This window comes from Mobula birostris, chromosome 31, assembly GCF_030028105.1.
Source record: "Mobula birostris isolate sMobBir1 chromosome 31, sMobBir1.hap1, whole genome shotgun sequence".
Taxonomy (NCBI): domain Eukaryota; kingdom Metazoa; phylum Chordata; class Chondrichthyes; order Myliobatiformes; family Myliobatidae; genus Mobula; species Mobula birostris.
Genome location: NC_092400.1, coordinates 4,035,784 through 4,063,560, shown reverse-complemented (window position 1 = coordinate 4,063,560; position 27,777 = coordinate 4,035,784). Strand labels below are relative to the sequence as shown.

Genomic DNA, 27,777 nt, shown 5'->3' with positions numbered 1-27,777 from the left:
GGTGGATGGTTCTCTACTCAAGTTGTAGCTGTCTCAGCCACTCGCGCCCCAAAAATATTAGCCTTCCTGTTTTACCACATGCAAGCCTAATGTGGCTTGTTGGTTGCTGTAATTCATTGTCATAAATGTCATTCGCATAGGAGTTATCTTTCCTCCAGTATAAGTTCTTAATTGCATATCCGCAGGCTTCAGTTTGATATCTCTGAAATGCCGTTCAAACTCATTTTGTAGAATGACTAACAACGAGCCAGTGTCCAGTTCCATTTCAATTAATTTGTCATTCACTTCTGGCATAAGCCATATTGCTTGTCTATTGTCCCAGTCCTGTGTACCTTTCATCAGATTTTTCATCAACAGCATGAAGTTTAGTGCTCTTTATGTAACTGCAACGTGGCCTGGCCTTTTATCTGTATGTCTTCCCTGTGCAGTCTATTTATATTTGTCTGCCCGACATGCTCTTTATATGTCGTACTTCGTTGCATTTTCGACAAGTTTCACCTTTAAATCTGCATTGGTCTGGTGTATGTGAGCACCTGCCACAATGCCAACACTATTTAGTTAGGCAGGCCAGTTTCTGTTTAGACGTGGCAATTTTGTTCACGCTCACCTTCATTCCTGACTGCAACTCAATTGCATTTCTGTCTGCTGTTTCCATTGATACAGCTAGTTCTATTGCTCTTTTAAAGGTAAGCTATACTTCAGTGAAGAGCCATTCTTGTCAGATTCCACAAAATAAATGATTTCTGAGTTTTATCGTAAGTTCATTGTTGAACTTGCAAATGCTCAGACAATTTCTTCAATTCAGCCACATACATACAGTAAAATGGACTCCCCTTCCTTCTGATTCCATTTATGAAACCTAAAGCATTCTGTAATCGATAATGGTTTTGGTTCTAAATTTTCCTGAATTACTTTCACAATGTCAGCAACGCTCATTTCGGCTGGTTTGGTTGGAGCAGTCAAATTTTGAAGCAAACTGAATGCCTTTAAACCCAATGAAGTCAGCAAAATTGGTTCTTGTTTCTCATTGGCTATTCCATTTACTTTAAAGTGTTGCTTAATCTGTTTAGTAAACAAAATCCAGATATCCGTTGTGTAATCAAATGGGTCAATCTTTCCGATGAAGCCAGCCATTTCTGAACCTTTTTACGATTGTTATCACCCAGTGCTCATTGTTAATGAACCCGTGGATTCTTCCATTTTCTGCCTTTTTTAAGACTCCAATGTCTTCTCCTGAAGAAGCATGTGCAGAGTTGTTTATTTAACTTGAGCGTCTCGCTGTGCTTCAACAGGTAGGTAGTTGCTTCACCTTAAAAAATACCTCATCATCACTGTTATTTTTGTAACTCCAAAACATTAATTCCAAGGAAAAGATAGGAGTCTGAAATGTGAGTCTAATTCCTTTTTTCAAACTTCAAGCGAGGCCCCATGTATCACATGGTGGAGTGAGGATGTATAAATTCACATTTTTCTTGCACATAACCCATAATTAATTATTTAAATGAACAAGAATGCTCAAACAATACGTTGACAATGTTACTCACATATTACTGCAGTATTAAATACATAATAAATGATTTCTTATCTTTGTTATTTCTTACTGCTACATCCTGGTTTCCTGAACTTGGTCATCCCTCTCTTTGCCTTAAGACCATCATTAGTTAGCAAAGCCACATCTCCCCCTTTTCCAAACATCCTGTCCTCCGTAAATATCACAAAACTTTCAAAAATCTATGCTGTCTGTCGTAGGGAGAGATGTGTAAGCCAAGGTTATTGTATGTGTGTTATGTAGAAGTTGGGGCTTCTGCTGTCGCAGTTGATGGGTGCAGATAATGAGTTTGGAGTAGGCGTGTGGAGGTTGCATGCTGTTTCATATGTCAGCACTACTTAGCAAGGTAGCAAAAATATATTCTTTGTGAGTTATTCCTCCTCAGCAGCTGTCTTCTGCTCTGTACAGATGCTAGAAGTGTTTGAGAGTTGTAGGGAATTATTAGTGATCGAAAGCTTATGTGCAGCTTGGCTTTTCTAGTAGCACGAACTGCCTCATCTGAACTTGGAACATCTTGCTTTTTATATAAGGCAACAGAGTAAGAGGAACTCGGGGATTGATCTCCATGCTCCTGGCTAAGGAGCTGGGATAGGTCAGACAGTGTCTGTCCATGATCTCCCCAACACCACAATGAGGCCAAACTCGGGTCAGAGGAAAAGCTCCTCATATTCCGTCTGATGGCATGAACGTCCCTCTCTCCTTCTCTTTTTCCATTTACAATTTCGATTATGAGGACACGCAGTCCTCTTTTACTGTCATTTAGTAATGCATGCATTAAGAAATGATACAATGTTTTTCCAGAATGATATCACAGAAACACATGACAAACTGACTTAAAAACTGACAAAAACCACATAATTATAACATATAGTTACAACAGTGCAAAGCAATACCGTAATTTGATAAGAACAGACCATGGGCACGGTAAAAGTCTCAAAGTCTCTCGAAAGTCCCATCATCTCACGCAGACGGTGAACCTCCAGCACCGCAAACTTGCAGATGCAGCATTCGACCACAGTCCGACTCCGAGTTCCGAATTCTAGTTCCCCTCTCAGCTCTTCTCCTCTCCTGCCCATCAACCCTTCTCGTTCCACTTCTCCTTCCCTTTCCATGGTCCACTGTCCTCTCCTATCAGATTCCTCCTTCTTCAGCCCTTTACCTCTTCCGCCTGTCACCACTGAGCTTCTCACTTCATTCCCCCTTCCCCGCTCCCCTCACCCTTTAAGTGGTTTCACCTATCACCTGCCAGCTTGTTCTCCCACTCCCATGGTCTTAATCTGGCTTCTGCCCCCTTCCTGACAAAGAGTCTTCGTCCAAAATGTCAGCAGTTTATTCCCCTCTGTAGATGCTGCCTGATTTGCCTAGTTCCTCCGGCAGTTTGTGTGTGATGCTCAGGGTTTCCAGCACTTGCAGGATCTCCTGTGTATAAGGTTCTTACTACAGACTGGCTTAGATTTTAGATTATGAGGACACGCAGTCCTCTTTTATTGTCATTTAGTAATGCATGCATTAAGAAATGATACAGTGTTTTTCTAGAATGATATCACAGAAACACATGACAAACCAACTTAAAAACTAACAAAAACCACGTAATTATAACATATAGTTACAACAGTGCAAAGCAATACTGTAATTTGATAAGAACAGACCATGGGCACGGTAAAAGTCTCAAAGTCTCTCGAAAGTCCCATCATCTCACGCAGACGGTGAACCTCCAGCGCCGCCAACTTGCAGATGCAGCATCTGACCATAGTCCGACTCCGAGTCCGTCCGAAAACTCCGAGCCTCCGACCACCTCTCCGATACCGAGCACCGAGCGCCATCTCTGCCAAGCGTTTTGATCCCGGCCCTGGCAACAGGCAATAGGCAAAGCCGAGGATTTGGGACCTTCCCCTCCGGAGATTCTCAATCGTACAGTAGCAGGGGCAGCGAAGCGGACATTTCAGAAGTTTCTCCAGATGTTCCTCTGTGCTTCTCACGGCTGTCTCCATCAAATCAGGATTGTGCACGGCCCCTAGTTAACACATTACGATATCATTTGGAACGGCCGCGCGCGCTGCATCGTGCCGCCATCTTCTCTCTCCTCCTTGTATTGACTTTTGTCAAAGAGTGAATGCCAGTTAGAGTTTTGTGCGTGTGTGGTCGAAGCAGAGGTGCACGAGGAAGGGAGCATCCACATTTCCAAAGCAGCACAGTGTCCTGTTGATATCCAGTGAACGGGCGAGGTACTGAGCAGTGTCTGTTGTCAGCAAAGTTGTATGTTAAGAGGACAGGATGCATTTGAGAAGGTTTTAGTAACCTGCCTTCATTGTTACATGCTGGACTTTGGAAGGAGAATCAAATCACCCCCCTCCTGTTCCGCGTGTCCCTTACCCAAGGTCAGTGCAGCTCCCTTGGCAGAGCACGACACATAAGCAGGTGTCAGGGGCAGTAGTTGTACTCCAGGGGGTCTGGAAGACTGGGCAGGGAGGCAGTCCCACCACCCACGATGGTGGCTATGGTTTAGCAAGTGTGCAGAGCTGGGAGGGCGAATTTCCAGGTAGGCTTCAGGAGGCCTGTTGGTGATGCACAATGGGCCTCTGGTCCTGGTCTGGGCCTGGATGGAACATGAAACAATGCTCCCTCCAGGAGGGAGGCTCGTTGCAGGCGATGGGTCACCTGGAGTCCACCATTCGATGCCACCCTTCCTCCAGTCACTGCGCCCCTCTCCCCCTCTCACAGGTCTCATTGGGGCTCAAGCCTTATGGCTGCTGTCCTCACCCGGGGTCATGGTGCCAGCAAAGGAGAGACCTGTGAGGGAGGATATGGGCCCGATCTGTAGCAGCACAGGGACACCACACCGTCTATCTCTCGACAAAGTACCTGTTGCAGAAAAAGCCCGGCCCCAGTGCCGATCGAGCCTGCTGGTTCCTTTAGCTGCAGCTGGCAGATGGGATTGGGAGCTGGGGGGATGGGTGTGCTGGGGAATGGAGGTAGTCAATGTAACTCAACTCTCTTGGGATTTGCAGGCTGACAGGATTTATTTTTAAAGTGGTGGCGATGGGACCAGTTTAATTACGTGATTTCATGCAGGACTGCTGTTTGCCGGCGTCTCCGTGGCAACCAAGTGTCAGCCGGTGCCAAAAGGGGCACGTCTTGATCCCCGGCAGAGAGCCTGAGAAAACGTGTAGTGTTTTTGTGACCCGTCTGAGGTATTCCCATGGCGTTTCGTGGGGTGATCTCCGGTCTTTGTGTGCTGCCCATTTTGGAGGTGCTGTTAAATGGGACCTTTGCAAGATTCTTCTCACGGTCACCAAAAAAAATACAAGAGAGTGACTGGAGCATTGTGAGCATGGTGTGTGTTTGGCTTTCCCGCAGTGCTCAGCACTGGTGGGATCCACGTTGATGCTCCTTCCCATTCCTTGCGCAGGGAGCAGCTTCTTCGTCGAGAGCCTGCAGCTTCACCCGCGGCCGGCGGACTCGAACCACGCTGGCCTAGCCCGTCCGTCGCGCGCTCCAACATGGTGCGAGGGCCACTGTTGCTGATAGAAAGCCGACCCCCGCTCACCTCCTTGTTCGGTGCTGATCCCTACGTTGCCCATTTGGGCCCAGATTGACCGCAGGTCCAGATTCGGACCAGGCCGGTGTGAATACGTGTACCATTTGTTCTTGGCAGGTCATGAGACTTTCGGATGCCCTTCCATGAAGGGCATGTCAAGCAGTCTTTACATATTCTTAAGGCTGCAGTAGATAGAACCTTCACACTCATGGTATTGGTTTTGTTTTTGTAACATTACGACACCAGCCATCGCCGATCGGAGTTCAATTCCCACATTTGTAAGGAGTTTGTATGTTTTTTTTCCATGACCATGTGTATTTCACCTGGCTACTCCAGTTTCCCGCCGCAGTCCAAAGACGTAGGGTTAGGGTTAGTGAGGAGCTGGCAAACTCTTTTGGCGCCGTATGTGCCCAGCACATTTGATTCGCAAGTGACACATTTCACTGTACGTTTGGTTGTACACGTGACAGATAAAGGTGATCTTTGTGTTAAGATACAGTGGAAAATTTGCCTAGCATAGTATTTGTACAGATCAAAACATTGCACAGTGTACTAAGCGAGAACAGGTGAAACAATAACAATGCAGAATAAAGTATAAAAGTTACGGAGAAAGTGCAGTGCAGGCAAACGATAAAGGGCAAGATCATAACGAGGTAGATCGTGAGGCCAAGAGTCTGATAGCAATGGGGGAGAAGTTGTCCTTGAGCGGTGGTACGTGCTTTCAGGATTTTGTATCTTCTGGCCAGCCTGAGAGGGGAGAAGAGAGTGGTGACTTTGATTTTGCTGACTACTTTGAGGCAAGGAGGAGTGTAGGCAGAGTCCATGGTTCCTGTGATATGCTGATCTGTGTCCACAGCTCTGCAGTTTCTTGTGGTCACGGGCAGAGCAGTTATTGTACCAAGCTGTGGTGCACCTGGACAGAATGCTTTCTGTGGTCCATCAAATTTGATGGGACATGCCGAATTTCTTTAGCCTTCCGAGGAGGTAGAAGTGTTGGTCAGCTTTCTTGGCCATGACTTGCATGTGATCAGGCCAGGACAGGTTATCGACAAACTTTCACACCGAGGAACTTGAATCTCTCAGCTTTAACACCATTGATGTGGACAGAAGCAACTGAAGTCAATATTTTCTGAAGGGGATGTAATGTTATTCCTGTAGTTGAGGTTACAGCCGGGTCGTGGAGTGGTGGGGCAGGTTGAAGGACCGAGTGGCCTTCTCCTTGTTCTGATTCATATGCCCTTGCTTGCCATGAGACTTGGCAAACTGTGGTGATATGACGCATAAGAACGTGATTGGAGAGAGCTCTGAGCATGCACAGGAATGATAGAAGGATCCAGAAACATGGTATTGTAAAAACCTGTGGTTGTTAAATATAAGTTCTGTTTCTTCCAGAAGATGGTTCTTTATTAGTAACCCACGGTACGTACGAATATAAAGAACACAACAGCAAACAGTTTATCTCTGGCCCGATGGTCTTTAAATCAAGTCGCTTGAGTTCCTTGGCACATGAATGGTCGGCAGCCAAGTGATAATTAGTCGGGTGTGAGGATCTGGGGCCACAGGGATATGACCTTGCTGGTTGGTTCTATCCTGGGCAAAGCCTGCAACGTGCCCCCTGTTGGTTCTTGTGGGTGGTGGTGCGTTTATTTGTAATCCCCATTGTGTGGCTTTATAGGAACTTCCTGTTGTCTAATAGCTACAGCAAAGGCTAGGCAGGTCCCCAGTGGAAAGGGCTGCTGAAGAATAAAAAGAAGTGACCGAGGGGCTCAGCTGCTTGTCCTTACAGGATAACCAGATTTAAACCAGGGTGTTGGAGAGAGATGCCTCTGATCTCACCATCCTTGGCTATGGAAGTGGAAAAGTCAGCCGTGGTGCGGAGATTGCTGCCTCCTGAGTGTGTGGTGGCTGGGCTGCGATCAGATCAGTCTGCCGTGAAACGCAGGGCTCCCGCGTAACACAGGACGTGGCTGGCTGTGAGAGAGGTGATTTTCCGGGGGCCGTACTCCAGCATGAGTCCACGCCGTCCAGAGAGGAGGGAAAAGAAAGCTATCCCATTATGTTACTGGATGACCTGCCATGAATGAGCAGGCCCCGTCTGTTTCATTGTCCTTAATGGAGCCTTCCTGGTTGCCGTGGGGACCAGGGGCCAGGGGTCATGCTCTTTGCTCCCTTTAAGGTTGATTGACTGATGTGGAGTTTAATAATGCAGCTGTAATTTTTTTTTCTTTATCATTGTCCTTCTGGTTAGAAAATTGGAGCTGACATTTAAAAAGGGCATATTACACTGCAGAGTAATGAAAGAAGCCCTGCGTGTATTGTATTGCAGGACGGAGGTTAGGCTAGTGGAGTGAGAGGACAAAGCCAATGAGCCACGTCTTTTAATGTGGTGCTTCTGTTTTGCTCCATGGTTGGCTATGTTCATAAGATTATTGCTGCTGTCTGATTTTGTATTGCTGCTTTTATCTCCACACAAAATTGGAATTTTTTTCTCCTACTGAAGGATGTTTAACGTGTGAATTCTGAGATTGAAGCTCAGTCTGTGATCCACGTCTATCGAACCCCACCCCCATCCCCAAAGGAGTTGGTGGAACCTTGCCTTGCCCCCTGGCTGCGGGTGCTGGTGAGTGTGGAAACAGCTGGGAAGCAGCTTCTGTAGCATCTGGAGAGAGGAAACCTTTTTCTGTACGAGTTTAGACTTCAGCTCCGAGGTCCACTGACAAGACATCAACCCAGGCGGATTATGGAGGATCTTCAAGTCTGACTTGTTATCATGTCGTGGCAAATCTGGGCTCAAAGAAGGCCTGTTCTTCCCTCTGTTCCTTGTGTCATTGCTCCAACCCTCTCCGTCTTTGCTACAAGCCACCCCCCATTGCCTGGGGCGGAGCTGATCTACAGAGTGGGGACGAAGCTCGTATCTCCAGCTTCACTCCGGAAGCTAGACCAAACTTCAACCTCGGCCGTCAAGTTACGGGACCTGTGCAGGTGCACCCTTGGAAACCAAGCCCCAGACCACTGCCAAGGCCCAAGAGGGAAGGGGACTGTGATCTCATCCTCATCTAACGTCCACCTGGTCAAATGGGTGCTGCTGGAGGGCAGCCGGTAGTGAGAATGGCTGGCTTTCTTCCTCTCATCACCCCTTCCTCTCGTTCCCCCGCTGAGTGGTGAGCTTCCCACGAAGAGTAAGAGAGTAAGAATTTCAGGTTGTAAATTGTACACGTTCTCTGATTTTAAATGGGACTATTGATATCTTTGAGTTGCTTGACAAGGAGATTTATTTAGCAATTGGTTTATGTGGTATTGCCATTGCTGGTAATGTAAGAATGAATGATTGGAAAGGCAATAACCCCACTGAACTGAGCCCAGCAAATTCAGAGCAAGGTTAACCTTTCTGATGGGTTTGGACTTTGTACAGCACAGAAACAGGCTGTTCGGCCCATCGAGTCCAGGCTGACCACCACTCACCTTTATCCTAGACCAATCCCAATGCCTTTGTGTACTCAATACCACTCACCCACACTCCAGGAGAGGGGAGCCTCACTTGTCACAGGTACCGTTGTTTGTGCCAAGTCAAATCAGTTTATGCTGGGGGCAGCCTGCAAGTCTTGTCACGCTCCCAGCGCCAACACAGCGTGCCCACAACTCACTAACCCTAACCCTACAGTATGTCTTTGGAATGTGAAGCACCCGGAGGAAACTGGCGTGTCATGGGGGGAAAATGCAGGCAGCGGCAGGAATCGAACCACATTCTTACAGCTGGCACTGTAAAGCATTGCGTTAACCACTGCGCTACCATGACCACAGTGACAGGTTAACCGGCCCGACATGTTTTCGGAGAAGGAAACCTGTTCTGTGGGATGAAGCCCGAGCCCCTAAAGTAAACCCACAGGGCCGCAGTAATGACGTACGCGCACTCACATGTGCACACACTCGGGCTCGAACCCGGGCTTCTGGAGCTGTGAGACAACAGCTATGGTCACCCTGACAGCCCTTTCCCCCCCAGTTCACTTGTTGTCTGCGGCTGGGATTCAAATCCTTTTGGCAGGATCGGTGGTCCGGGCCTTTTGAGTGCCAGTCCAGTAGACGTGTTGCACAGTGTTATGGCGTCCCCAAACGATGGCATCTAGCTGCTGCCCACCGGCTGAAGAAGGGGTAAAAAAGAGAGAGAACTAGGCAGGAGGGGCCAGCCGGGCCTACACTGCTGATACGTTGACTGTTCAAGTACTCATTTGCCTGCATGAGGCAGGGGTGATGATGAGGGCAGAGTGTCCGAGTCAGCAAGGTGGAATTTGGGTGCCCATATGCTCCAGGTGCAGGTTGCTGTTTCAGCATGGACTAGATGGGCTGAAGGGCCTCTCTCTCTGTGCTGTAGTTCTTTATGACTCTGCTTTAGGTTCAAACTACTAAACTAATAGTAACTAAGACTGGTTACAGGAGTACCCAGCTGAAAGGGATGTCTAAACTTGCCTGCTTCCCAGAGTACTGAAGTTGAAGGGCAGGTGGCAGGTACAGCTTTCACTGACTAGAGTTGAAGTGGAAGATTTCTATTTTTTTATTGAAAACCCCTTCTTGAGTCAGAGAGAGGGAGAGAGAGGCTAGTTCTCAGGCGCCAGTATGTAAAGCACTGCCTGGCTAACAAAACCCTGCTTTCTGTTACTGACCTCTTGAGTAAAGTGGATATGTGTGCTTATGCACTGCTGAGTAAGCTGTGAAGGATAAATCAGTCCTTGGTGACTGAGGGGGACAAACAGCTATGTAAATGCTTTCTGAGAGGAACAATCTCAGCCTTTCATGATGTAAATGATTGCAGAATTATTCATGCAGGAGGTATTTTCTGGCGTGAATCTGTTCCAAAGTGAGACCTAACTAGTTGTGGATTGTAGTATGTGCAGTTATTGAGAGCAGGGCTGTAACTGAAGTGAAGATGCGTTTTAATGTGCCGGCAATTATTTCGGGTCCCGGGCACAGATTTTATTTAACCTGCGGTTCAGGGGGTGCTCGTGGCAATCTGCCCAAAGCAGCCCCAGATTAGGTTAGCTCAGGGTAATGAGGCAAGAATGAAGTCTCTCTAGCTGATCAGCAATGATAAAATGTCAGTGCACCCCACCCCCAACCCCAGCTCATGCTGTCTGCCGCTGATCTCCCGCCAGGTGACAGGAAATCAGCTTTTTTTTTGTTCTACCCCTCTTGTACCACTCTTTGTTGAACTGCCGTCTAATTTGGGACTGAAGTTAGAGCTGGGATGTCCAGGGGTCATGCTGGTTTTTACAGCCTGCCCCTGGACTGCCCAAGAGTGTTCTCAGAACGATATCTGGAGTCTCCTTACCTTCGTGATCCAGTCACTCAAAGCTTGGCCACATTGCGTGTGTATGCGCCTGATAATTTTACCCCGTTTGCTCCCTACACAGGATGGTCCTGCATCCGTGGGCTATAGGGAGGTTATTTTTGGTTTCTGCTCAGTTTGATCTCAGTCAACAGTGGTAAGTGGGGAAATTTTGACAGAACAAAAACAAGCTGATTTCTGTCTGAAGTCAATGGATCACCGGCTGTGTCGGTTGTTAACACAAATGACACATTTCACTGTGTGTTTCAACTTACATGTAACACATACATCTGAATTTGAATCAGGGAGTTTAGATAGACACATGAATTTGGATGACATGCAGAGTTCTGACAAAGGGTCTCGGCCTGAAACGTCGACTGCACCTCTTCCTAGAGATGCTGCCTGGCCTGCTGCGTTCACCAGCAACTTTGATGTGTGTTGTAGATAGGAGAGATCTGGTTTTATTTGGCACCCTGTTCAGTATAGATTTGATGAGTTGAAAGGGCCTGCTCCTGCACTCTTCTGTTCTCTGTAAATGTGTTCTGCCATGTCAGGTCTGCCAGAGGCACCAGTGTTGGGCGTATCTGCTGACCGTGGGAACCGTGGTGTTGGATCTGGGTACCTGCTGACCCACAGGAACTGTGGTGTTGGATCTGGGTATCTGCTGACCCACAGGAACTGTGGTGTTGGATCTGGGCGTATCTGCTGACCGTGGGAACCGTGGTGTTGGATCTGGGCGTATCTGCTGACCTGCAGGAACCGTGGTGTTGGATTTGGGTACCTGCTGACCCACAGGAACTGCGGTTTTGGATCTGGGTATCTGCTGACCGTGGGAACTGTGGTGTTGGATCTGGATATCTGCTGACCCACAGGAACTGTGGTGTTGGATCTGGGTATCTGCTGACCCACAGGAACTGTGGTGTTGGATCTGGGCGTATCTGCTGACCGTGGGAACCGTGGTGTTGGATCTGGGCGTATCTGCTGACCTGCAGGAACCGTGGTGTTGGATTTGGGTACCTGCTGACCCACAGGAACTGCGGTTTTGGATCTGGGTATCTGCTGACCCACAGGAACTGTGGTGTTGGATCCGGGTATCTGCTGACCCACAGGAACTGCGGTTTTGGATCTGGGCGTACCTGCTAACCCACAGGAACCGTGGTGTTGGATCTGGATGTCTGCTGACCCACAGGAACTGTGGCGTTGGATCTGGGTATCTGCTGACCCACAGGAACTGTGGTGTTGGATCTGGGTACCTGCTGACCGTGGGAACTGTGATGTTGAATCCGGGCATACCTGCTGACCGTGGGAACTGTGATGTTGAATCCGGGCATACCTGCTGACCGTGGGAACTGTGATGTTGGATCTGGGCATATCTGCTGACCTGCAGGAACTGTGGTGTTGGATCTGGGTACCTGCTGACCCACAGGAACTGTGGCGTTGGATCTGGGTATCTGCTGACCCACAGGAACTGTGGTGTTGGATCTGGGTATCTGCTGACCCACAGGAACTGTGGTGGTAGTTCTGGGTTCCTGCTGACCGTGGGAACCGTCTGCTACTGGTAGGGGTGGTGGTACTGGGCAGTTGCATGGGCATAGTGCCTGCTGTGCCAATGCCTGGCAGTGTGCTCTGTTCCACGTTTGCAGTAACCTGATGTTTGTAAAACTGTTGCTTTATGTGAAATCCCTCTGGTAATTGAAGAAGGGCTTAGCGCTGCTGCCTGCTGGCATTGCTTGCGGCTGACTCAGCCAGTAGCACATATGGGAAGGGGCAGCTTCGGCTGTTCTGCGATGTCTGTTTGCACAGCTTTGGCCTTTAAAGAGAAGGGATTGACTTGGATTGTGAACAAGAAGACATTGGTGAAAAGGAGAGGAGGAACTGAAATATGCCAAACCCTGCCCAGTGATATCAAACCTCAAACCTCTTAAAGGGACTTGGACCAAATCAAAACCAACATTTGAGCACTGATTGAAGCCCTAAAGTCATGTTCTCTAACTTTGGCTGGTGTTGCTTGTGGTCATTACTTCCAGGGAGTGTGCACCTTGTTGGCATGGCTCAAATTTCACTTCCTGCAGAATCCAGAGGTTAGAGGTGAGAGGGGGAAGATTTAAAGTGCGTGGATAGGGAAGGTTTGGCGGGATAGGCCAAATGGAGTTTAAACGGGCACCTTGGTTGTGCAGAAGGCGCTATTTCATGCTGTGCAGCCCTCCTCTCAAGTGCGGAGTCTTGTTGTTCTGCAGCTATGTAGCACTTGGCCGCAACTTGCCATGGTTTGCATTCTTACTTCCTGCATGGCCTCCATCACTTTGAGTGTTTGCACCTTCCCGCTGGTACTTGAAACTCATCTGTCCGTCCAGGTCAGACTGAGGTGTGTTTGGGGCAGAGCGGGTGTTTGTTTCCTGGCCCGTCCTCTCCCACGGGGGGTGTGTAGCCTTTGACAAGCTTTGTGGCTTTGGCTTAGCTTAGTGAGTGCCTTCATTTGGCATGGTAGCACATAGCGGGGCACTTCCAGCATGGCTGGCAATCAGGAGCCGCCCCTGGCTGGTAGCCCGCTTGTAGAAACGAGAGGAGAACATGGCTCTGAACCGGTGTGGATAACTTCACTCATCTCACAGAACAGATTCCACAACCTGCACACCACACAACTCATGTTTTCAGTATTTATTTACGTTAGATGCATAGTGCTCGTTTGTGTGTAGTTTTACATTGATTCGATTGTGTCTGCGTACAAGAAAATAATTCTCAAGGTAGTGAATTTCCTTTGAACTTTGAGAAGCAGACAAGGGAGCCATACGAACTCCCTCACCTTTCCCAGCCCTTCCTGGTATTCAGCTTTCTCCCGTGCGCTGAAGGACCCGTTCTTACTGTCGAAAGCACCCTGGTGCTCAGCTGACCAGTTGTCCGATGCCTGTCCATTCTCAGCGGGACTTAACAGCGTTGATAGGGCAGTGCAGCTCTGAGACCTTCAGTGCTGAGACAGGCCCTCCCTATACAAACATTCAATGCTCGTCGGAAATATTTACCTACGTTAGATCTGCTGTATTATTGGGGGCTGCTGTTCTTGCACACAGATTGATTCAGGTCAGAAGGAGACAAGTGATCTACAACTGAGAAATGGGTTGGGGGTACGATTGGCCGAGTTCCTGCCCCTTGCCCAAACCCAGGACATTGAACACAGAGACCAGGCCTTTCCCACTCACCTGTTGAAGCTGAGGCCATGCTTGATCAGAGTTCATGCAAACTCCCGTCTGCAGGGGAGGCTCTGATGAGCAGAAACTGCTCCCCTCTGCCCTGCCCCTTTTGCAAAGAAATCAACCGTCCACCCTGTGTCCAGACTCGGTCACGTCGCCTTGTTGTAACTGCAGTGTTTTGCTGGGGAGATGACACATCTTGCACACCCCTCTTTTGAGTAGGACTTGATACTATGAATGGTAGTGCATAGGGAGTGTGATGGAACAGACACACTGAGTGAAACAAGCACACAGTTCGTTGAAAGCGGGGTCACAGGCAGCGATAAGGGAGTTTGGCATGCGGGACCTCGTCAGCCAGAGCATTGAGCAGAGGGGTGGAGACAATATGTTGCAATTGTATAATTTATTTATTGAGATCCAGTGCAGAGTGGGTCATTCTGGCCCTTTGAGCCGTGCCACCCAGAAAACCCCAATCTAACCCTAGCCTAATCACAGGACAATTTACAACAACCAATTACCCTATCAACCGGAACGTCTTTGGACTGTGGGAGGAAACCAGAGCATCCGGAGGAAACCCATGCGGGAGGCACGTACAAACTCCTTACAGACAGCGGCGGGAATTGAACCCGGCTCGCTGGTACTGTAAAGCGTTGTGCTGACCATTATGCCACTGTGTTGTTGGTGAGGCCGCGCTTGGAGTACTGTGTACAGCTTTGCTTACTGGCTTATAAGAAAGATGTGGTTAAGCTGGCAAGAGCACAAGAGAATTATAAGGATGTTACCAGGACTAAAGAACACAAGTCAGAGAGAGAGATTGCCCAGGCTAGGTCCTTAACCCTCACAATGTAGGACAATGAGAAGCCACCTTATAGAAATGTTTAAAATTATAAGTGGAATAGTTTAGGTGGATGGTAACACTCTTTTCCTCAGGATAGATGAGTTCTAAACTAAAGGGTCATAGATTCAGGGTGAAAGGGGAAGATTAAAATGGGACCGGAGGGGCAACGTTTTGGACAGACTGCCCGAGGAGGTAGTTGAGGCAGGTACAGTATTATAAACTCAGAATCACTTGGATAGGTACATAAGGGTTGGGTTTAGAGAAGCAGTTCCCAACCATTTTTGGGCCATGGACCAATGCCATTAAGCAAGGTGTTAGTGGGCCCCAGGCTGGGAACCTGTAGCCTAGAGGGATACGGGCCAAGTGCAGGACGTCGGGACTCCCCAGGCCGAGGGGTCCTTATCTGTGATGTGTGGCTCAGTGACTCTGCGACCAGCATGAAGCCCGTCACTGCCTCACCTGAGACTTTCATTTGCAGGAATACTAGTTTTCGTAGGACAATCTGTTGAAGGTATTGATAATGTTTGAATTTTCCAACAGGTAGACGATGCCATGCTGATGTTTGACAAGACAACCAATCGACATCGAGGTAAGCATTTTGACTAGTTATTTCTGTTGTTTAATTCGTATCACTATATGTTACAGATGCCTGTATACTCTGGCAAGTCCTTGTAGAGTTTCATTTACAACACTTCCTTTTGTACCGAACAGTGTACTCTTTTACTGTTGATAATTGTAACACTCAGTATTGCTGATAAACTTCCTTTAAATGGCACCACTCACATCCATTTGTACTCTACAGTACACAGTACAGGCCCTTTGGCCAATGATGTTGTGCTGACTTTTTAACCTACTCTTAAAATCAATCTATCCCTTCTACATAGGCCTCAATTTTCCTATCACCCATGTGAGTTCCTTAAGTGTCCCTAATATATTTGTCTGTACCAACACCCCTGAAAGGGTGTTCCACGCACTCTCTTGAGTATAAAAAATCCTTGCCTCTGACATCCTCCCTGTGTGGTTGTCCATTGTGCTTGACGATGACAGGAAGCCTGTGCGGGAGAGTTTTTAAAGTGGAGAAGCGCTTGCCCTGGGGCAGTCCCACTCTCTTGATCTCAGAAGTCCGGGTCCAGTGGATGAACAAGCGTCACAACTGGGGTCTTCCTTGGCTGCAGTGGATGACGGTGACGTCTCCTGTGCCTCGTCGTGCCCTTCGCTCTCCACGGGGCGTTACAGTGCCGACTTCCTGGCTGTTGGATCCCACTGTCGATCTCGTCCGCCAGGACTGACTTTGCAGGCTGGGACAGGCATGTTCCTGCCTCACTGGGCCATGAGGCCACTGGCCACCCCCGCCTGGCTTAACCGGCCTGTCGAAGCAGTCTACCAGAGTGTGGGCCGCTGTCGCATGCAAACGGCTACTTGGAGCCTCAGGTGAGAGCTGAGTGTCTGGTGGGGCCCAAAGGTGAGTGAGCTGCCCCAGAGTGGACACAACAAGCTCTTTCACCAAATGTGTACCTCCCTGGACACGCCATACACCCCAATCCTGCCTATACCTTTCTCCAATCACCTTAAAATGATGCCCCCTGGTATTAACCATGACTGCCCTGGGACAAAATCTCTGGCTGTCCATTCGATCTATGTCTATTACCATCTCGTACACATCTGAAAGTCACCTCTTATCCTCCAAAGAGGAAAGCCCCAACTTGCTCAGCCTAACCTCATAAGATGTGCTCTCTAGTCTAAGCAGTTTATGTGTTCCTTTACGTTATTGGACCTGGTGGGTCAGCTCAATCTTCCCATCGCCCTCGGCACCCACCCCGTTTCCCTCGGCACCCTCCCCCTCTCCCTCGGCACCCTCCCCCTCTCCCTCGGCACCCTCCCCGTCCCCATCGGCACCCTCCCCCTCTCCCTCGGCACCTCTCCGTCTCCCTCGGCACCCTCTCCGTCCCCCTCGGCACCCTCCCCCTCTCCCTCAGCACCGTCCCACTCGGCACCCACCCTGTCTCCCTCGGCACCTCCCCATCCCCCTCGGCACCCTCCCCATCCCCCTCGGCATCCTCCCCTCTCCCTCGGCACCCTCCCCGTCTCCCTCGGCACCTCCCCGTCTCCCTCGGCACCCTCCCCGTCCCCCTCGGCACTCTCCCAGTCTCCCTAGGCACCCTCCCCGTCCCCCTCGGCACCCTCCCCGTCCCCCTCGGCACCCTCCCCCTCTCCCTCGGCACCCTCCCCGTCCCCCTCGGCACCCTCCCCCTCTCCCTCAGCACCCTCCCCACGCTGGCTCTCCCAAGTCCTTGAGCCAAATCCACTCCTTAACTCCCGTTTGAAAGTCCTTTTGATAACCAGTAGAGAACATGTGTAAAGGAGAGAGAGAGAGTGGCAAAATAAAAGCCAAGTGGGCGATTGACCCTCTGTTGGTGCAATGATCAGAGAAAGGCAATGGCTGACAGTGGTTTTATTTACTAATGCACGTAGAGTGAGGCTGATAATGTCTTACAAGCAGTGTCTTTGTTGGCACCCGTGATCCCTACGAGCCTGGCATCAAACTTCAGAAGCCTGATTGGAGACGAGGCTTACTTGTCACACATCACTGGTACAGTGAAGCACGTCACTTCCGTGTCAAATCAACTCAGTGAGGATTGTGCTGAGGTTGCCCGCAAGTGTCGCCACGCTCCCTGCTGCTAACCTTAACCTTGACCTGGAGGTCTTTGAGGAAACCCACGCGGTCTGTGGTCAAACGTACAAACTCCTTACAGACTGCAGCTGAACTAGAAGCCTGATCTTACTGCAGCACTAATCGTTCCGTGTCCAGACCGTCACGTTTCACTCTGAACCTGGGAACACGGGGTGAGGGCAGAGTGTCTGCTTTCACCACAGCAGACAGCAAGTCCCACTCCTCTGTACCACCCCGTTCCTCGAACGGTGGGCTGAGAGGAACGCAGAAACAGGCCCATCAGATCCAAGCTGACCACTTACACAACTCTCATTGTGTCCTCCCCACATTTGGCATCAATTCTGCCCCACCAACATTCTGCAGCTCACGTACCGTAGGCGCTGGGGAGATGACAGGGACCGACTCCTGCATCTTTACGATGTGGGAATGAAGTGGAGCTCTGTGAGGAAAGCCTCGTGGGTCGCAGGGAGACTCCACGGCTGACGTTGGACTCGGGTCTCTGTGGCTGTGAGACAGCGGCAACACCATGTAGCCACGATGCCGCATGGTCCGGGGCCAGTCATTTGAATGAGTGAAATCCGAGTCAGGTGTATCACCTCTGCCATACCTCGGGAATCTTATTGTCCAGTACTAGCCAACAGTACCGTGTAAGACATACAGGCCCTTCCGCCCACATGCTGTGCTGACCTACTCAAGATCAATCTGACCCTCCCTCCTACACAGTCCCTTCATTTTCCTATCATCCACGTGCCTATCAAAGAGTATCTTAAATGCCCCCAGTGTGTCCGCCTCTACCCCCACTCCTGGCAGGCTTTCCACTCTTTCATCACCTTCTATTAAAAAAACACTACCACTGACGTCCCCCTGTGCTTTGTTCCAATCACCTTAAAGATATGCCCCCCAGTATCTGGCCTGGAAAATTATTAAAAAACAATTGTAAATGACAGTAAGTAAAATAGTGTGAAGGAGGTGGTCTTCGTCGTGGATCAGTACGGAATCTGCTGACAGAGGGGGAGAGGCTGTTCGTAAAACACCGACTGCGTGTCTTCAGGCTCCTGTACCTCCTCCCTGGTGGTGACAAGGTGGAGGGGCGTGGGAGGGTCATTAACGGTGGACGAGGCGCCACCGTTTGGAGATGTTCGCGCTGGTGGAGAGACTTGTGCCCGTGATGGTGCTCAGCCCTCTGCTACACCTCTGCAGCCCCTTTCGATTTTGGGCAATGGAGCCTCCATATCGGCCAGCGATGCAGCCAGTCACAGTGATCCCCATGGTACGGCATACTGTAGAATTCGCTCGTGCCTTTGGTGAGGGACCAAATCCCCTCGATCTCTTAGTGAAGTTATAGCCCTCTTTATGATTGTACTAATGTGTCGGGTGCAGGATAGATCGATCCTCTGTGATGTTGATGAGTAAGTGATTTGCTTACCAGCAGCTGTGCCGGTTACCCTAATCTTAAAACAGAGTGAGTTCTGACGGGATGTTACTGTCACCGGAGCTCCTGAGGGAGGAAGTTGATGGTGATTTGGCTGTCCGACCACACTGATGAACTAAAGCACGAAGGGGATGGCATTCAGGAAGGAAACAAGTGAGACGGAGATCCTGGGAATTTTTACCCCCAATAGTGGTGTTTTCAGCGGCATTGTTTGTTGGGGTTAATAATGTCCCCAGTTGCTCTTGTGGTGAGCAGCCAGACATGGTATATAAACCCTTGTAACTCCCAGAACCCTCTTTTCCCAAGGAACATGCATGGCCTTTCAATCAATGGACAAGGAGCTTCTGCACAAGAAGTCTGGTTTACCCCAGCTCCGTAATTACTTGGAGTGAGGGTCGGGCAGCCCACTTGGGCTCGGACAATGTCCAGCGATCTCTGACCTTTCTCCCCGCTCCCAGTGGTGAGGTGGCCCTTTCCTCCTCCTGGTTCCCAGTCGTCCCCTCTACCTTTTCTTGCCCCTCCTGTTTGTGCAGGTACCGTATCAGTGCCCATTTGCCCTTGCTCAGCTGTGCTGTCCCTCTCCATTTCACATTACCTGACTCCAGGGAGCCTCATCTGGCAGCCAAGAACATGCAGCTCAAGTGTGGTATTTACTTAATCTCCCTGTTTCCCTCGTGGCTGTTTCGGAGTCGATGGTTGGAGGTGGAGGTTGCAGATGGCTGCCTGGCGGACGGGCCCTCGGTGTCTGGGAAGATTTCTGGATAGCTGGCTGCGTCAAAGGGCAGACTGTTACAATGAAGGCGTTGTATACCGAGAGTTGCTCGGAATAAAAGCAGAGCTGAATGCTGTCATGTGAGCTAGTAACCTTGCTCACTGATTGTATTCAGCACATGGTTTCATCAGCCGTGATCCCAGCATTAGTGTAATCCTCTGCTGCTACCGATACTCAGTACCCTGGGTTGTTCTGTATCGCAGATCAGTGCTTCAGAGTTGGCCTGTGTTACAGATCAGCACCTCAAAGAATCTGTGGTCTACTTGGGTTTCTGTGTAGCATAACCACCCTGTTCTCTCAGCACCTTCCTGCCCTAATTTATCCCCTTTCTTTCCCTCGCTGACCTGCTCTCTGTCACACACTGGCTGTCTCCAGTTTTCTATTTCTGTTGTCTGTCCCCTCTCCTGCCTCCTCGTGATCCGCAATCCTCTGTGATCCTCTTTCTCCAGGTCTGTTTCCTACTTAACCACTCTGGCCTGGCGCTTTAAAACGACCTTAGGGCATTTCTGCTGGGGCGTTTGCACATGCCAGGGCTCCCTGTGAAATGGAGGTCGAACATAACTCAGGAAAGCCATCTCTACAGGTAATCGTTTAGATCTGGAAATGGGGCAGTGGGCTGGAGTGAACTGGCGTTTGCTGGCTGTCCTGATCTGAACAGCCAATGTCCGGCTTTCCCTGACTCCCGTGCAAACTAGGACGCTACTAAATCCATCACTATCCCCACCAAATAAGCCCCCCCACCCACCCCGACAGTTCAGACACACATTCAGAAAATCCCTGCATTCTAGGCACAAGAGACTCCGCAGAGGCAGTTAAATCTTCAGCAGACTCAAACACAAAATGCTGGAGGAACTCAACAAGTCACCGAGCGTGGCAAACTATAGAACAGTACAGGCCCTTCAGCCCACAGTGTTGTGCCAACCTTTTAACTTACTCTAAGATCGGTCTAACCCGTCCCTCCGACATGGCCCTCCATTTTTGAAGGGTCTCGGCCCAAAGCATCGACTGTTTACTCCTCTCCATAGATGCTGCCTGACCTGCTGGGTTCCGCCAGCACTCTGTGTGCGTTACCTCTGCATCTTCCCACTCCCGGGTCCCTGCAGATGCCTGCCCTGTCGTGCGGTACCCCAGGGGGTGCAGCAGTGAGGTGACTGCCTGGGGTAGGTGCTCAGAGGCCGTGCCAATCTTGCCCTGCGATTGGGCAAGAATTCCCTTTGAAATGTGCTGACAGGATGTTCTCTGCAGGTGGGGAAAAAATTGGGTGTTATGTGTGTGTGTGTGTGTGTGTGGAACAAGAACGAGGGTTTTTACTGAGTCACGTTAGCCACGGTACACACTGTGCACCTCCCTGTGAGGGAGCGACCAACCGGGCCCGCCCCGCCCAGACAAGCCTGCACTCAGAGAGCGTCCCGCGTGTCGGAGGCCCAGTCAACTCAGCGTGCCATCGATCGTGTGTCCCTGCCACGTTCTTGCAACCCATCTGATCACAGTTCACTGAGCACTTGGAAAATATAGTGCAGGCAGTGTGAGGGGGGCGGGGAGCTAGAGAAAAAGCCCCCCACCCTCCAAAAAAAAGATGTTCTGAAGAGAAGGCTCAGCCCGTTGGAGACACAAGGAATGGCAAATGCTGGAATCTGGAGCCATGTGCCGAACGCTGGTGGATGCCAGTGGGTCGGGTGTTTCTGTGGAGGGAAATGGACACTCAGCCACGCTGACTTGATAAATCGCTTGTCTTTAAGATTCCAGAATTCTAGTTGTTTACTGCATGTACCGAGAAATTGATAACACCCAGCACGCTGCTGGGGACAGCCCGCAGGTGTCACCACACGTTTCGGTGCCGACACAGCATGCCCAAACGAAACAGAACACAAACGCCAACAGTGAAAGAAGCCCCATTCCCCCTCACCCACCCATACACATGCACGGTCCTCCCACCCAGGCCACCAGCACCCAGCAGACTTGCAGACACTGGGCCTTCACAGACTCTGGGCTCCAGCCATCGGGCCTTGAATTTCGGAGACCCAATTGACCTTCGAGCGTTGATCTTCAGTATCTACCCCAGGACCTGCTGATGACAGAACCCCGAACACTAGGCCCTGCACTCTGGCCTCACTGATTTTAACGTACCTAGGGGCTCAACGGCCCTCGTTCCTTCGACCCACGTGGACTCCGATTCCAATCCCTGCCAACAAGCTGCTGATCCTGGAAGGGTGGGCAGACCGGTCCTTGTCCACTGTGGTCTGATTGCCCGACATCTGACCACGGATGTCCGGCAAACGCAGAGCGGAGGCTTGGACTGTGGCCTGACCTCGGATTCCCCAACATTCCTGTCCCTAAACATAACCTGGCCCCTAACTCTCCTCTCTGTCCGCAAAACAATCTCTATAAACCTAAAAAAACCCAACTTGGTGAGCCACAACCTCGTCATAGACTGGACCGCCGCTTACTGCCATCTTGATGAGCAACTGTAAAAGCTTAGAACTTGTATTCCTGTATCGCAGGTTCCTGGACGCGGCCAGCCAAAGTAACTGCATCATTCAATGCCTTGAGAAGACTGGGAAATCAAAGCTCTCTGGGAAGAGTGGCTGGCAGGTTTCTACCTCTTGTTGCTGGAAGAAATATTCCTGGTTTTGCCCCTGAACAGACTTGGTGCTAATTCCTCAACCTTCTCGGACAATGGGGCTTGTTCATCGGTTCATCCTCATGTAGGAAAGGGCCATATAGTGATAGTCCTGCCCACTTCACCTCTGACACAAGCATCCCATGACGATGGCTGCCTGGGGTGTTTGTCAGGAGTTCTGTAGCAAGCTGTTCAGCTTTATTCAGCAGAGCCTCACCTAATTAAAAGGTAAGGCAATCGGCTCCAGCAGCTTAAGCCGTCCTGGCGGTGTGGAGGCTGATGAATTGCTCGTGATGGCCAGCGGCTGGTGTGAGTCCGGACCAGACTTGCAGACACCGATCACCTTGTGGCAGCTCGCAATGTGCACGCTGCGGCGCGGTTCCCCGCTGTCCGTCTAAAGGCGCTCAGTGTCCGCGTCAGCATTCCTTCCCACAGCACCCAACGTGGGCCTCATCTCAGGGCTTTCCATTCCCCAGGAGATTGAAGGGTGAGGTGGCTACCAGCAAGGGACTGCAACCTATTTTCCTGCACGGTGCCTGGGTAGGTTGGAAGGAAGATTCAGGTGAATCGCAGTCATTCTGACGTGGATCATGCTGGCCAAAGAGTCTGTTACTCTGCAGTCTGAGTTCGAGAAAAGACCAACCACTGGGCCTTGTCTCTGGCTGCCGAGCGGAGCGGACCTGGGAGGGGTTAGAGGCAGTTGTAGATTCCTGGGAATCCTGGACAGGGAAGTTCCCAGTTACTGAGAACCCCTGGAGCCACTGAGAGTGGTAGCACTGTCCTGGTGAATGAATCGGGGCTGTTGTCGAATAGCGAGACCGAAGAGTACAGAGCGTGGAAGGTGATAGGGTCATACAGTGTGTACACAGGCCGTTCGGCCCAGCTAATCCATACTGACCAAGATACCCACCTAAGAGTCCCAGTGTTTGGCCCGATCCCCTGGTTAATGGTAGGACTCCATGGCATAAAAAATGTTAGGACCCCCTGCTCTAAACCTTTCATATCTATGTACCTACCAAGTACCTTTAGAATGTTGTTTATCTACGTTCCTCTGGCAGATCGTTCCACCTCCTGATCACTCTCTGAGTGGAGCAAGCTGCCCTTTGCATCTCTCCCTTCACCGTAAACCTTTATTTCTTGATTCCCCAGTCCTGGGAAAAGGACTGTGTACATTCAGCCCATCTTTGCTCCTCATGATTCTATACACCTCCATAAGGTCACTGTTTCGTGTTCTACACTCCAGTGGCAAAAGTCCCATCTTGCTGAGTGTCTCCCCATATGTATGGCTCATTCGCCTGAGTCCCAGCAAGATCCTCTGCACCCTTTCCAGCTTAGCGGCCTCTGTTCTCTCGCAGGGTGACCAATACTGAGCACGACTGCAAATGCAGTCTCATCAGCATCTTGTACGACTACAGTATAACACCCCAACTTCTGCACCCAGTGCCCTGACTGATGATGGCTAGTTGCCAAAAGCCATGTCTACCTGTGATGACACGTTCAGGAAACCTTGTGCTCGTTCTCCTCGGTCCCTCCTTCTGCAACACGCCCCAAGGCTCAAGGTGGTAGGGCGCATTTACAAATTGTGGGGTTTATTTGTTCAAGGCAGTGCAGATGGAGACCACTCAGCCCGTCAACCCCATGCTAGCCTCCAACAGAGCAGTCCCATCTGTTTCCCACCACCCCCGCAGCCCTCCCTCCCCCTTGCTCTCTCACTCCTGTTGTGGTCAAGAGGATGATTGTTGGAATTCACCATTCATTGGCTGCTTGCCCTCTCCCACCCAGACACGGCAGTTTACATTTTTGATTTAAAAGGAAAAGTAAGTTGTTTGTCACTGATCTCGGCAGCCATACTTCCATGAAGGATGCTGGCGCTGGAATGCGTGGTGTAGTGTGACACTCTCCAGTGCATCGTCTGGTTGTTTTGATAATTCAAACTGCACGCTTCGCTGTGTGTGTACATGTGGCAAATATACCTTAAAATGAAGGATGCAGGGACTTCATCCTTTCGCCCGCCTGTTGGTGGGATAATAACTGTAAGGAAGAAGAGACACTGGTGCTGGAGAAGGAGAGACAAGAGGCCGAAGGTTCAGCTTTCCGGAGGAACACTGGATGCTGGGGAGCTCAGCAGGTTGGACAGCGTCTGTGGAGGGAGGTGGTCAGTCAATGCTTTGAGTCAGATGAGGGGTCTCGCCTTCCACTTCCCTCCACAGAGGCTGCCTGTCCTGCTGAGTTTCTCCAGCATCCTGTGAGATGGTGGCGGAGGGCCAGAAGGATCCCCGACCTGGACTGTTGACTGGCTGTGGTGCTACTCTTTCCAGCCGTAAAGAGCTGCTCCTGATTCTCACGTTCCACGTTTACTTTCCTCACGTTCCACGTTTAATTTTCTTCATGGTGTAACAAAAACAGTATATGTTACCCAGGAGGTCAGGCAGCATCTGTGGAAAGAGGAACAGTCAATGTTTCTGTTTCAGACCTCAGTACAGAGGTAGAGAGACCAGGAAATAGAGGAGGTAGGGAGAAATGCCTGTAGTGGATTGTTGTCGGAAGAGATGTGTTAGTCCCGGGAGTACCTCTGCAGCGTGCAGAGTAATTGGGGTAGATTTCGAGGCTGCCCATGTGTGTTGCTGGTTGGAGTGGAGCAGGGGCAACGCATTTCTCAATGTCCCTCGTTAGATCATTAACAGGAGGTTTTCCAGATGCTGGAAAGTCCTGAGCGACAACACAAGACTCGGTAGGTCAGGCAGCATCTGTGGAGGGAAGTAAACAGTCGACATTTTGGCCCCGAGAGTCCTCACTGGGTTGAGCTCTTCCAGCATTTCACTGGTGTTTGTTATTGAGGGGATCGAGGGAAGGTCTGGGGCTTACTGTTCACTCAGATTTCCTGCTGGTAAACGCTGTGAATCAAGGAACAAAGGGCTGGGGGAGCTCAGCGGGTCGGGGCAGCACCTGTGCAGGGAAATGGGCAGTCGAAGTTGCCGGTCAAGACCTTCCCTCTGGACTCGGAAGAAGAGTTGGGAGTTGGCCAGTGGATACTGGATGAGGATGGTGTCAGGTTTCGAGATGCACCCTATTTCCAAGGCTGCAGCCAAGAGGAAGGAAGGTGCTCAGTTTGATTGTTGCCTGTACTTCCCACTGTGATGCGAGGCCAGCTCCTCATTAAACTTCTGCCAGGGCTGTTCTAAGCACGCTGTCTCCGTTCCACACTGTAGGATCGCGTCAACCACACTGTCCTTAGCCAGAGACGGAGCATTTCCAAGGACAAGCCTTGCAAATGAACGGCCATTCTTTTGCAAATTAAATATGCGCTTGCGTTTTTTTAAAAAAAAGCGCAGATGCAAGCAGCTCAGCAAAGAAAGCCGCCGGGTGTGACTTCAAGCTGGTCAATTAACAATGTTTGAAGTCTGGCCCCATGACCCCTGTGACCCAGCCGTGGCCCCAGCCCCTGAATGCACAGATTATAGCTCCATCCTGAGTCGCCACATCTGTTGCTGTTACTTAAAAATGAGGCGTGCAGCCATGGCAACCTGATTGGAGCTGTCCGTCATCGCGATGTATTAACAGCAGGCAGGCCAGGCATCCTTCCTCAACGGTCAGGGTAAGCAGGAAGCGCAAGTGCTCTCCCCCTCACTCACACACGCACAGAAACGCCCAGCTCCACTGACCAGCTTTTTATGGCAAAGTAAGTTTATATTAAGTTCTATAATACCACAGCAAAAAACACTGTAAAGAACCACAGTAATGAACCTCAGTGTTCCTGTCCTTGACTAGCATCTCACTTATCCCCTTGGGTGCCCAGTAGTCTTGGATTACCTACACAGTGCCCGTGAGCACCATGTGCTTTTTCTCCAGGGATACCCGGGAACAAACGTATCCCTGTAAAATTCCCAGGCAGAGCCCTCAGCTACCTGTCTCCAGGAAGCACGGGTAGCTAACCTGGCCAACCCTGCGGGAGTACGTTTACCAGATTATCCTCCTCCGGTCCCAGCCTCTCCCTGCTGGATGAGCAGATACAAAGGGCCCCACTGAATCCTGGGAAATCATGACCCTTGACCCCTCATGGAGACGGGGAATTGGGGATGTTATTGGGAACTTTTCATCGCTACGCATCACTGAAGGGGTGTGCTGCCTCACAGATGACCCACCTGACTCCCCCATCTGTGGACGAGTCAGCAGTCAATGTTTCGTCCTGTACCGGACAAGAAGGCGCTGGGCTGAAGTCGCGGCTCAGACCTGTATTTTTAGATTTGTAAGGATGGTTGTGGGGACGGGCAGGAGTTAGGGGTCAGGTTGGGATAAGGGACCGGAATGTGGGGGCTTTAGAGATCAGATTTGGGTTTATGGCTAATGATGTGGAGGAGTTGGGGATCAGGCTGCAGTGTAGGCCTGTACTCTGTGCTCAGCGGTCAGTGATGTGGACATAGGCGCTCCCCGGTCTGTGGGTCCCAGGATTGGATATCTGTGCAAGAGGTACGACGGCCGGCGGGTCGCCAAGCCCGGAGTTCGGAGTCCTGTCATCAATAGTCTGGGGGTCAATACCTAATATTGGAGCACAAAGGTCAGTCAGAAGTCTGGAGGTTGAAGGCCAATGGCTAAAGACTGGAGACTGGAAAGTGGAGGACTGTCTGCATGTGTCAGTGGGTGGGAGGGGGCTTGTTTCACTGTTGTTGTTTACTGGCTTGTTTCACTGTTGTTGTTTACTGGCTTGTTTTTCGTGTTCTGTCTGGCAGTGTGGGCACGACATGTTGGCGCCGGAATGTGTGGTGACAACTGCGGGCTGCCCCCAGTGCATCTCTAGGTTGTGTTGGTTATTAACGTAAACGATGTGTTTCTATGTGCATGTGATGAATAAATGAATCTGAATAGACTTCATCAGTCACCTCAGAACGTGCAGAATCGCTGGTCATCCTCGGTCACGAGGGACTGCCTTGGGAGACAGCTCTGCTTAAGTGATCCTTGTAAGGGTAACGACCTTCAGAAGGATCATCTTGTGTCTGTCTGTTGAGAGAGTTGTCCAGTTGTCTACTTGTCCTTCGAATCCCCGACACTTTCTCCAGTTCTCTCTGAAAAGTAATTCTGGGATCACCGTTCAGCATGTTATGTGGAACCGCAGTGCTAAACACACCTCCAGAAGGAAAATATTGGTGCTGGAAATGTGGAGTTGCACTCCAGGCAATGCAGGAAACACTCAGCAGGTAAGGCAGTGGCTCTGGACAGAGCAATAGAGGCAGTGTTTCAGTTCTGGGACCTTTCATTGGAACCATCTCATCAAAAGGTCATTAACACAAAACATGAACCCTGCTTCTCTCTCCACTGATGCAGCCTGACCCGCTGAGTGTTGTGTTTAGATTTTATAACTGAACGTAACTGCTCCCACATTCCCATTGAGTTGTAGATCTCGCAGTTTCCTCGTGCTGCTTGATTTTGCACGGTGTTCTCGTCACCTTCTCCAGGGTGGGCCCTGGGAGCGAAGGGGACCGTGGGGCCTGCTGGTAGGTAAACGGGATGACTTGAACTGAGGGTGGCTGGTTGTTTCGGTAACTGTGACCAGAAAGCCTTTGTGAAGCCCAGCTTTGGCGCTTTGGACCAGCAGTTGCCCATTTTGGGTGGTTAAGTAGCCACACAGCAGAGTCATTGTTGGCTGGTCAACAGTTGCCCATTTCAGCTAATCCCACATTCATATTAACTCACCCCACATTCAGCTGCTCACCTACACAATTTGCTGTGGCCACCCCACGCGACTGGGATGTGGAAGGAATCACATTAGGTTTGTCAACACCAACATCATTCTGTTCTACGGCAGCAGGAGGCGTAATATGTAAAATGTATGATAAATTACTGTAACAAATATG

General features: G+C 50.3%; 1 protein-coding gene across 5 annotated transcripts in view; it reads left to right on the top strand.

Annotated features, from left to right (window-relative positions):
* The window catches only part of LOC140190683 (RNA-binding protein Musashi homolog 1-like), a 206,015-nt gene that overhangs the window by 157,276 nt on the left and 20,962 nt on the right, over positions 1-27,777 (top strand). For all 5 annotated transcript variants that reach the window (XM_072247471.1, XM_072247472.1, XM_072247470.1 and 2 more), the window contains one exon: positions 14,974-15,022. In XM_072247471.1, coding sequence (XP_072103572.1) covers positions 14,974-15,022 — 49 coding nt within the window. The remainder of the gene's footprint in view (positions 1-14,973; positions 15,023-27,777) is intronic.